This window comes from Dermacentor variabilis, chromosome 9, assembly GCF_050947875.1.
Source record: "Dermacentor variabilis isolate Ectoservices chromosome 9, ASM5094787v1, whole genome shotgun sequence".
Classification (NCBI taxonomy): Eukaryota; Metazoa; Arthropoda; class Arachnida; order Ixodida; family Ixodidae; genus Dermacentor; species Dermacentor variabilis.
Genome location: NC_134576.1, coordinates 84,934,832 through 84,946,848, shown reverse-complemented (window position 1 = coordinate 84,946,848; position 12,017 = coordinate 84,934,832). Strand labels below are relative to the sequence as shown.

At 42.7% G+C, this 12,017-nt stretch overlaps 1 protein-coding gene across 3 annotated transcripts in view; it reads left to right on the top strand.

Annotated features, from left to right (window-relative positions):
- The first annotated feature begins 1,943 nt into the window (after positions 1-1,943).
- Positions 1,944-12,017, top strand: part of LOC142557036 (putative serine carboxypeptidase CPVL) — a 41,961-nt gene continuing 31,887 nt past the window's right edge. For all 3 annotated transcript variants that reach the window (XM_075668584.1, XM_075668583.1, XM_075668582.1), the window contains exon 1: positions 1,944-2,086. Coding sequence is in view for 2 of the 3 variants with exons in the window: in XM_075668583.1 (XP_075524698.1) it covers positions 1,953-2,086 (134 nt within the window). In the remaining variant the exon portion in view is untranslated. The remainder of the gene's footprint in view (positions 2,087-12,017) is intronic.

The window sequence follows — 12,017 nt, the reverse complement described above, 5'->3', positions numbered from 1 at the left end:
GAAATGATCCTACTTTCTTTTCTTGCAAGTTTAATCATTTATTTATTATTTATTTATTTATTCAGTTACCTCACAAATACACTCCTTTTGTTTTTCTACCGTACCCACTCCTTTAATAATCCCTAAGGGCTTACAGTATGAATAAATTAAATTTAGGAAACAAAATCGAGTATCCAGAACGCCAAAGAGGTGGGACGTACTGCTAGCGTATTTTCTCGCATTTACTGCTAAATTGCCACTGAACATTTTTTTTTTCGTTTTCGTGAGCTGCTTCAATGGACGGCCACTCACCCTCAAAAGAACTTGCGGCAAGTCATCGCCGCAGCACCAATTTGCCAACCATGGTCACTATAAAAAAAAACATCGACACTGTGCGATTGAAAGTTATTCTTATATAAGCTGCAACGTGATAGTCTGAATAAAATCCATCGGCACTTCTACGCAAGGCACAGTGGAATAATGAAAATATAAATTGGTTGCCCCTCTGCTGAATATCTACGTATAGCGTTTGCGTTTCCCGACTTGGTAAAAGGCAAACGTAGAAAGTGTCACATCTATCTTTTTCTACAACGCTGTAACTTCGTGATCTTTTTGAAGCTGCGAACTTCACTTCAAACATACAAAAAGAAGCGGATGGGTCATTGGTGCGGACAAACTATCGGGAAAAAGCGAGGAGAACCTATAAAAGCGCAAAAATTGCCCACAGCATTGTAGAAGCGAGTCTGTAGCCTTTCGGGGGCTGTGCCTATCAACGTCGATTTACATAGTAGAGATCAGGCAAAAGATGAACAAGCCTTAACGACAGGACTTATTTTCGGATTCCGCGAAGTTGCATATTGATAATTTATAAGTGTCTCCCTGCTGTTCTTTGGAGAAGTGTGACAGTAATACGGCAAAGCGATGCCTGTTACGTTAAATTAACCCGCATGGAAAATTTTATCTCGCAAGGTATCTCCCGAGAAAATTAGCGAGCTTAATTTGACTGGCTTCGATTAGAAGTGCTATATGCAAATTGTTTTCTATGCAGAGCACGCCGCTTAACTTTGAGTGCTCCTGTGTGCGCAACATCGACAACATTCTTCTTGAATTTCTAGATTGGCGAAAGTATGCAGCACAAGGGCATCAGCTTTCACCTCGCACTGCGTATCTACTCAATCTTTTCCTGGGGTTCACTATTAGGATAAAATCGCAATGAAAACCGAAGCAGGCTTCGAGGCTGTAACCATGTTCACCTGTTTATGCGTACTCTAGGAGTACGTACAACAAGTGCTCGTACATAGCAGGTGCTCGTACCTGTTAGAAAACATAATCCTGCTCTTTACTGATTTTCCTGTACAGAGTTTTGTCCTTTTAGCAAAAAAAAATTCTTCCCATCATCAACCCTGCTGCAGACCAAAGCATATTCAGTAATAATGTAACCACGCGCAATTACTTGCAGCCCAGGACAGAAAACCTGCGAGTATTAGGTTTTTGGTCACCACGGTAGTGTGTCTTCATTATTAGGAAAATAGTTCTTTTTATTTTATCTCGCAGTTTTCGTAATGCTGTCACGTCTTTTAATTCTTATTTCTTCTCCCTGTAGTTAGTTGCCATAGTACCCAGCTTTTATGGGAGAGAACCCTCAAGGTCTGCTGAACTCAAAGAAATATTATATAATTTTTCTGAACAATAACTCCTTCTATTACTAGGACGAAACTACCGTTTCTCAACTTGTCTTTGTGCGTCCGGTGCTTGTAATGTCGGACAGGGCAAAGTGTGGATTTTGAACTTTTTCCTTCTTGTGGCAACGCCTTCTTGAAGCATATGTCTCTACCCAGAAGAAAACGTCATACTGCTGTCAGGTTTTCTGGTAACCCCATCTGCTCTTTCCTTAGATGCCCATGACCTTTCAAAACAGGTTTTATAGAGATGTGACAGGTCTGAATCGTTCAGTCAAGACTGACGCGACGTTCATGTGTAACCTCGCTATGACTTTACCGAGAGGCCCCTTAGTTACTCTGCTAATTTTTATATTTTTGCATACTGGCAACTGCGTGACTATTCCACATGGTGGACAGAGTGTAGACGGCAACTGCGAAGGTGAAAAGTAAGTACCAATTTAAGGATGCATAATGAATGTGCGAGCGCCTGGCAGACAAGAAGTTGAGCTTCGAGCATGAACATTCATTGACGGTTTAGTAATTCTAAGGTGGCGAATCTTGCTCGTGTGCCAAAGTTACAGCCGTTATCCTAAGAATAGAATAGGCATTAGACGCTCCCAGTGCATCGCCAGCGCGAGAAAAAAAAAGTTCATAAGGAATTCAAACGCAGAATTTGGTAGCCTTAAAAGTACACTAAAATTTCCACCTATTTATTTTATACCAACTCCGATTGTGGTGAAACAAAAATTTTTAACGTGGCATAATTTTTACGAAAGAGCAATAATAGAATCGCAACGAGGAAATAAAAAAGTACGAAAAGAAGGTTTCTGAATGGCGAAATAGCTTGATCACATGGGCCAAATTACAGATGTAAATGCGAAGTCAACATATCCACTGCAAGCAGCGGACCTTTCTTGTACCGGCCCGGCCTTATCTGCCGGTAGCTCCGCGGCAAGGCGCTGCTGTCAGTTATTCAAGATGGCGGCTTTGCTTTACACGTCCACGGCGTACGAGCAACGAAGTGTGATTCGTTTTCTATGGAGCGAGGGACGAACGCCCATCGAAATCCACAGGGAAATGCAGCTCACGTATGGCGAAAAATGTCTTGCTTGAAGAAGTGCGAGGTGGTGCTGTTTCGAGTTCGCAGAAGGCTATGAAGGCAAGACAGCAGTCCTACGGTGGTTCCACAGTCAGCCGGACATACTTTACCATAGGGGCATCTCAAGTTTAGCGCTTCGATGGAAGAAATGCTTGAGCCAGTGCGGCGACTATGTGTAAAAATAGTGTAAAGTCTGTAGAATAGTGCGTACATTTGTATTTACTTGTGTGTGCCTTATTATGGCTAATGATAAATATGGTCAAACACTTTCTGATTTGCTTAATCACCAGTGTGTTCTTGAGGACGTAAGCAAAACAAAGGCGATTAAATTGTGCGTCTAGGAACCTTATGTCAAATAACTTAAACGAATAAGACACAAATAAACAAGACGGAGCCGCCTGGCGAGAAACGTAAGAGACACTGACGCACTGCTGTGACGTGACATGCTGTTTAACCTAACTCCCGAATGTAATCTCCTAACGTAAATTTTAGTCTATGAATTTATCACTTGCAAGGCAATGTGTGTGCGTTTTTTTAATATTTGCGCACTGAACAATTGGACCAAAAACTTTCGAAACTCCACAATAATTACCGCGGAGTTTATTACCGTCTGCGGGATGATGCCGAAGCTATCGTTAGTAAGAAAAGACAACCAACAACGGGTTCGCTAGAATACCTGTCTCGTGCTGCTTCTGTCACCTTGACGCAGCGGTCGCGTCTTGCGCGTCGTGGCACTAAGGGCACTCGCCTAACTCAGATAAGCCGCAACAAAGTCAAATCCTTACAGTTGGTTTGCGACAGCAAGAGAACTCGTTCATCGCAAACTTGTATAAGGCACTTCAAAAATGTATTTAAGTTACTTAGCATAGCGCGAAGATGCTCTCGAGTAGGGTACAATATAGTCAATTCTGAAAAGTATTTGACCTGGGTAATAAATTTAAGAAAATTAATTGTGGGGTTTTAAGTGCCGAAACCACGATTTCATTATGAGGCAAGTCGTATAGTGAGAGACTACGGATTATTTTGACCACTTGGGGGGTTTTAACTGGCTCGCACTGTACGGTACAATGTTATAAGTACTTACAAAAAGTATTTCGTTACTTTAAAGATACTCTCAAGATAGATTTTCTTGTGAAGTTCGACAGTATATTAAAGAAAACGATGTCCTGACAGGAAGCTGTATTGGTGCTCAAGATGAGTTGCTTTTCGACGTTTTCGCCAGAGGCTTGCCTCTGTTCTTAAAAACACGACTCCTTATGCTGAAAGGTTTCTCTACAGAAGCTCTCGACGAGACAACGACATTATGCCACAGGAAGATTTCACGAAGCTCAGAGTACTTCCAAGCAGCTGTCACTTCCTTTGACTTAAGTTTAGACATGTACGCAGACAACTTCCTATTTACTTCTATAGATGCCTCGTGCTTTGTATTCAAGGTTGTTTGTTTGTCGATTCTCGACTCTACCTCATTCCTTGCACTGCAACCGACAATAAGTTGGTAGTCAGAGATTCGAACCTTAGTCACCCGGCGCTTGCGGACACATTTCTGCGACACCCATAAGCATTGCTGGTGACACCGAGCCTACAGCAAAGTACTAAGCCTCATAGATCTACCATCTAAGAGGATCACTACACTATGCAGCCGGATTTGGCGATTATAAAGGTAACTGTACAAATAACATTTGGCGGAGGCAGCTTGATGACCACCCAACGATAGCTTCAGGCAGCTCCATCACTAGTCCGCAACCTGTACTACGACCGTCATCTCAGCACAAATTCAAAATAAAGCGGATTGTTTTCACTCCTTCTCACAGCGACACTCTCTCGGCTTCCCATATTCCACAGCCGCAGCCAGAGACTGCACATAACTTGCGCCATTGTCATGTGACGGACGCGAGTTTATTTTAGAACTGAGAATGCCCGTGCAACACGCGGTCTCTAAACATTCACACCGCGCGATCCAGCTTCGGAGGCGAAATTGCAGCTGCCTGTGGTCACAGCTGCCTGTGCACTCTGCTGAGCTAACACCGCCACGTTGCTGTTTATCTCTGTCAGCCACAGTCTGCTCTCTTGGAGAGCACAACGACTCCTTATTGCTAAGAGTGGCCACGGAAGTCACACTTGGTACCAAATCTCATGCCCACCCCGAGGCAGGCGCCTCGGTAGCAGCAGATTTTTACATGTGCGCTACCAAAGGGAAAACATAAACATACACACGTTTCAGGAAGCTACAATAGGGAAAGAAAAACTAGAATGCGGCTAAGGAAACGGAGGGGGGATGCAGAAACATGGTGTGGTTGAATCTTCATGAAATCATCCTGCGCGTAAGCTCCGCGAGTGATCAGACCGCTTGGTAAAACAGGTTTCTGTGCTGATGTTTGTGTTGAACAAAGGAATTATGCCTGTTGCAACTAGGTGGTCCGGCCTTGTTCTCCTTTGCTAAGCGGATTCGATTTTCCTTCTAAGTATATGAAATACTGAGTGCAAGGTACCCTGAAATGTATTAATGTTACAGCAAAAATTCTGCTCTATCAAAGTATGTTCAATATACCGAAATACCATGAAAAGCATTTAAGATAGAGAAACTTGTGTAGAGTGTATAAGATATGCACAAGTGTGTCTTGTGCGCTGTATTTCTTCTTGCCTCCTTTCTTGCTTTCCTTTTTTACCTGCCCATTCGCGCCGCGCTTTCTCCACCAGCCATCTTTTTTCTGGACGTTCCCGCCCCCTCTCTCGTCGTGATCTTTTTGCTGTTTTCATTCTGACTGCTTATCTATCATTTACTGATGATTTGGTTCGCGTCACACCTTGACGGGATCTCTTAGCGGTCTTCATTAGGTCTGCTTAACACCATATGTAAAGAATTCGCTGTATCTAATGGAAAGGACGCTGCACACCTTCGACGACTAAGCAATGCGGTCAACAGGACACTAAGAATAATCTGTTTCTTAATAGTTATCTCGTTTACTTTGTGCTTTTTGACTAATGTTCCCTAGTGGGTAAGTGCCTATGACTTCGAACAGGAACAATTATCATTTCTCATTTAGCTTTTAGTTAAGGTGCGATGTTATTCGCAACGACATGGGTAAGGTGGAGAGTCATAGGGATGCTACTTACCCAGCCGAGAAAGCCAAAGAAAATCATCGAAGAGCATCTTCGGTTGCCACTGGCGCGGCACTTCAATTAGCGAAATGGTCTGCAGAGTATAGCATTGTCCAATGCAAAGCTGTTTTTTGCGTTGCGTAAGCATATTGCGGTAGGTAGGTTGCTAATAGGTTCCGGTCACGCCTCGTTTTGAGTCTCGTAACAAAAAGTACGCGTCCGATCGCAGAATTGAGCCTTCGTCCCTCAGCAAACAGCTCGGTGATCTAGCCATTAGGCCACAATATATTTTCCCCCTTTCGTAAACCTAAGATTAGAAATTTTAAACAGCACAAACAAATTGAAAATCCCGGAGATCAAACGTCACGTTAAAATCTAAATCACACGAAGCTTAAACGAGTTACAGAGGTAGCAGTGGTTGCGGATGACGAGCGAAGGGATTTTGCTGCCTTTATCTACGAGAGCTTGCGGTCTCACGAGGACTACGACGACGTATGATGCCTGTCGAGGTATTAACGGTAGTAACATATCTATGGGCACAAAAAGAACGAAAGACATATATATACATTGATGGTTTCTATTTCTGTAAAAAATTAAATTATGGGGTTTTACGTGCCAAAACCACTTTCTGATTATGAGGCACGCCGTAGTGGAGGACTCCGGAAATTTCGACCACTTGGGGTTCTTTAACGCGCACCTAAAGCTAAGTACACGGGTGTTTTCGCATTTACCCCCCAGCGAAATGCGGCCGCCGTGGCCGGGATTCTATCCGGCGACCTCGTGCGCAGCAGCCCAACACCATAGTCACTGAGCAACCACGTCGGGTTTCTATTTCTCTTACGTGACAGCGATTTTTCGCATAGCAAGGGGGAAATGCCAAGCAGTTCCAGTTATTACGAGTTTTTCTACAAAGATGCCTTAACCAATATTTAAAAACATCCGTTTTGAAATAAAAGAAGGGTTCCTCTTGAAGCATGCCGTCAGCGGTGGCGAAAGTCAGATGACGGGGGATGCATTGTAATCAGTCGCTAATTAACAAAAAAAAATGTCAGTTACCTTTTAAACGTTTTCTGTCGGCGAACTCATCGTAAGGGGCAAATTGAAGCGAGCGCTCCGTAGATGCCACGTCAACTTTGGAGTCTAGAAAAATGCGATTGCCTGTGTAATTGTGGCACGACGAAATTGGGCTATCGGAGCTCGCGAAAGCGAAACTTGGAGGCTGCAGCGAGCGCAAAACTGCGACAGCGGGAAGGCCGGGTCCCCTTTGCGCTGGCTGTCCGCTGCTGCTTGGGGACGTAAGTAGAACGTCACCTTGAGGGGCGAAGTCGTGCTTGGTATGGCTTCTACGGAGAGCTCGCTTCAATTTGCCAGTTACAATGAGCCCGCTGAAAATTAAACGTTTAAAAGGCAATAACGAATTTTGGTGAATTAGCGACTAACTACCACGCATCAACGGTCACCTCGTGGTCGCCATCACTTATGGCATGCCCTCGAAAAAAACGTCCTTTTATTTTAGAACGTCTGTTTTTAATCATTACTTAGAATCTTTAAAAAGACCTTATGTATAAGTCGAGAAACGTTTCTTATGTTTGTACTTAGTTGTACCAGACCTGCAAATCGTAGGTACAGAAAGCTTTGTTTTAAAACAGTGCATCTTATTGTTTTGCAGACAGTCCACTTTTTATTTAATTCCAGTATAATGTCGTAGACGCAGAAGTTTCGATTTTTCTTTAGATGTTCCTTTTCGAACGCTTAGCTTCTGCAAAGTTACTGATTATAACACTAAAAATTCTACCTTGAAATGCGATATTACTTTGAGAAATTATTGACAAGCTTCAGAGCCTATCATCGCTTGTGAGAAAACAAAGATATTAAGAAGGTATAGGCAAAAAGGTGTCCAGGTCTTTGAATTATCACGCTTCCTAGCTCCCAACAGCCTTCAGACGCCTATGTAGTTGAAGGATAGCCACAACAATTGCGTGACCAGAGAACGCACGGAAACTTCTATGACGGTTCATGCCAATGTCCGAACCGTTTTTTTTTTGTCAGAATAGCATATAAGCACTTTCAGTGACGCGGAAGACAGACATCACTTTCTGCATAACCTTTGGACACATGTCCAACTCTTGAAACAAACGGTCTAGGCAATAAAAGTTTGACCTGTTCGCTTGCTATAGTGTTCTCAGACACGTGGTCGCTGCCCTTTCTGATGACTTTTTCCCGGGATATGCGCTTCTGGATGATATTCCTGCGAAAGTTCACCTCCGTACCCATTGTGTCACATACGAATCAATCAGTCAATAAATAAATAAATAAATCGATCGATCACTCAATCAGTCAATTTTTATACTATTTCATTTCCAAAACGAACGCCGGGACAAGGACTAGTAGCTGCTGGTTAGTACATCCACAAGGTTCTTGCTCCAATCCATGGCAAAGAAAAGAAGTAGTAGACTTACATGAGACCTAGCCTGTCTGCACTTCAGACTGCATAAAATTAGCCATTAAGGTTTATCATATGCGTGAAAAGGTAGATAATACACAACAGAAATCCGTAGTTAAGTTCTTATGGTAAACATTAGGAGCAGAGTATATTAACGTTTTTAGGAACGCATATAAAGAACGCAGACAACCAATAGAGCTTATAAGCATGAAAACCATGGTAGGCGCAAACGTGTTACGAATTCTAACAATCATACTATTCTTGAAGTAATGGAAACGTGTACATGCCTGCACATTCATGTATGGTAGCATGTTGTCGGACAGATGAACGCTGCAGAAAAGCAAGTCACGACATATAATAGTTAGCACTGAAAGGAATGCGCTCGGTTTGAAAAAAAAACTGCCTCTTGGCGCTTTGTCATGTTATATGATTCACTTCCACCAAGCTAGAATTTATTCAGTAAGGCTGGAAGGCAGATATTTAAAAGTGTACGTCCACAATGTCGTTGCGCGAGAGTGGCAACACTAAGTATTTTCTTTCGTAGTGTTGTACGGAACTTCAGTAGGCTTCGAAATGCTACATAATGCCAGCAAACCTTTATGGTTATACTCAAAACATGCCTTGGATTTGAGGGGAAAATTAACTTTATACAAGCCTTGAAGACTAATGATATTAAACGCAGCAAACAGTTAAGATGTATGGGCTTCGAATGACAGAGTGGTAATTTGACGAACGAGCTTTTTATTTCCTAGTTTTTTTATGGCATAGAGCTAACTTTCCGACTTGATCTTGGACGTAGTATTGTACCAAAGTGGCGAGTGGTGTTCCTTATGTTTTGTCTTTTCTTTACGGAATACACATCGTTTTAAAATTCACCTGTGTTAGACCACACAATTTCTGTCTTTAAGCTGGATTATACAAAGAGGCGCCCATTACTTTCGCGAGAAACCCAAATGCTTAATTGACAACTTAAAAAATTAAACAAGCATGTTCTTAACCAACTGCTCTAAGATACCTATTATAATATACGAATAGTGCCCAGTGAGTACTCGAGGTGTACTGGATGTGTATACTCTTGGAACAAATTCCAAAGATGAGGTCAGTTTCGAGATATTCATTATGAAAATGTGTGAAACTGTACCACGTCGTACCAGTCTTTTTTTTTCTTTTTTCTGCTTCAATGCACAATGGGGATGATAATAGAAAACTTTTAATGACGGTTGACTAGTATGCCTGTTATATGGAGTAAGAAGGACGGGGGAGGGGCGTATTCGTAGCCGTCTGAGGAGCTCGGCGTCTTTAGCGAATACGAAGAGCGAGATCAGAATTGTCCTGTCCGAGTAAACCGGTGTGGTGTTAAAGATGGTAACTAGAACAGCGCATTTTTACACCAAATATACGCGCAATTATTCAAACCAGTGCCAAGCTCAGCATTGCTACCCTGGGAATATCTATTTTAAACTCGCTGTCCTCGTCTTTCTTTAGCGGTCGATACGTCATGTAGTAAATACCAACAAGGCCATATTCAAGTTCTTCAACCGCTACAATATGTAAATTAGGATTTGCGACGTAAAGAACTAAGTTGAAAACATAATTTTGGAACTTTTGGTAATTATTCAATCATGCAAATCGATTGGTTGCGCAAATACATGTCCACGTCTGAGAGCGATCCAGTTCAAGTTGTAATGTCGCTATCTGCTGCAGGCAATATTGAAAATTTTGTACGACCTAAAATGTCCCTTGGTAAAAAATCTATTCGAGATTGTAGGTTTTCTTCGAGTCTATACGGTAAATCACATGGTTCGACTAAACGAAATGCAATAATCTCAACCTCAGTATTATCACTCCACAATAAATTTTGAACAACTATCATGCCCAATGTTTTGACGCTCAAAAATATTCCAATAATTTGAATTCCAATTTCCAACTTAACTTCCCCACAGTCGGCATTCGTCGTGGGGCCACGATCAGAACCTTTGATTTTACACTATTTATTTTTTGAGAATTACCATGTCACATCCAGTCCATTGCTTCCAGCTGTCATTAGGTAATAACGCGAGAAAATTGTTATCGCGAAGTTGAGCGGAAAGGGTGGTGGCGTCTGCAAAAATTATGAAATTCGCGTGCTCAGAAATGTGGACAATTTCGGCAATGTAATCTTTCCATAAACAATATTAGCCCAGGTATTCCGGACTGCGGAACGCTTCGGGTAATTTTCTGAAGACGCGATTCTTCTGATGCATCTCGAACAAGCGGTTTTCTGTAAAAAAAATAGGACCATAAGAGCCTTAACAAAATCACGCGAAACTAAAAGCTCACGCAAGTACTCCTCTGTGAGTTGACTAAGTATGCGTAAGCATACTGCGACTTGTTCATCTCTATGCAGCCCAGTGTCATTACCAATGTTATGAAACTTGATCCGGCCAGTATAAAGCTTATCAACCCTGACCTGTCCTTATCAACCTTATCGGACACGATCCGACCCTTAAAACTCTTATCGGTCCTTATCAGATTTTATCCAACGCTTATCGGCCATTATTCGTGCTTATTAGCATTATCAAAATTGATCCGGCCAATATAGGCCCTTATCGCCCTTTCGCGAAGTAGCCATCCGCGTCGAACCACTGTTCTGTGATGAGACCCATAAAAAACCCTCATTACTCCTTACCATCCTCTCATCGAGTCATCGACTGCTTACATGCCTGTGTTGCGCAAGGCAATGCGCATGAGCCCTGATAGATCGGTGGCATTTTGCTGGGTGAAGGAACGCTGGAACGGAACGCGCATCCCGCGACCACCGAAACGTAACGGGGATGTGGCATGTTTGGCATTAAAATTTCGCAAAGTAGGAATTATGCTGATGCCGATATAGCGCGAAGTCGGCTCTATATGTGAGTATAAAGGTGGCTTTTATTCCACCATCACCAAGATGAGAGAGAGAGAAGTCATAAGGGAAAGACAGGGAGGTTAACCAGGCTGAGTCCGGTAGCCTACCCTGCACTGGGAAAGCGAGAAAGAGGATTGGAGAGGAGAACCACCATCACCAAATATTTCAACAAAGCCTTCATATAAGCAATTGTTTTGCATATAATTTCCTTTATAGTGATTCGTCTTTCGTGACGGACATGTTTTCTCGCTGGGTAGGCAATGAAATGCTTACGCATTTGAAAACATTGTAGTTTTGCGAGTAATGTTAGTTGATTCAGCCTGTTAAATGGATAGGCCTCCAAATAATTATTTCTAATTCTTTATTTTCAAAGCCATTTGGCATAGAGTTTCTTGAATTAGTAGAGCCAACTAGATGTATCCGCATTTCTTCTTGCATTTTCTGCCGGCAAACTGGAGCAAAACCACGTGGGCATTAGGCCTTGTCCAGTTGCTTCGTAGCAGCCCTTACCCCGTCTTCGTAACCACACCTTGTACGAACCTCGTACGCCGTTTTCAGAAAAAACTTGGCTCACAAAAACTGAGTTGACATTCAAGAAGGATAACCTGAAGTCCCTTGTTGATAGTTGAATTGGAAACTGATACATGTGCAGGTCATAAATACCAGGTTCTCTAGCCGAGTGCCATCCATGCGGTATAACCGAGCTCAGATTGGCCCACCTTGACTGATCAAATTGGGCACCACTGTAGGTTAAATGAGGCGTACAACTCCTGCGGGACCCGCCGTGGTTGCTCAGTGGTCATGGTGTTAGACTGCTGAGCACGAGGTCGCGGGATCGGACCCCGGCCA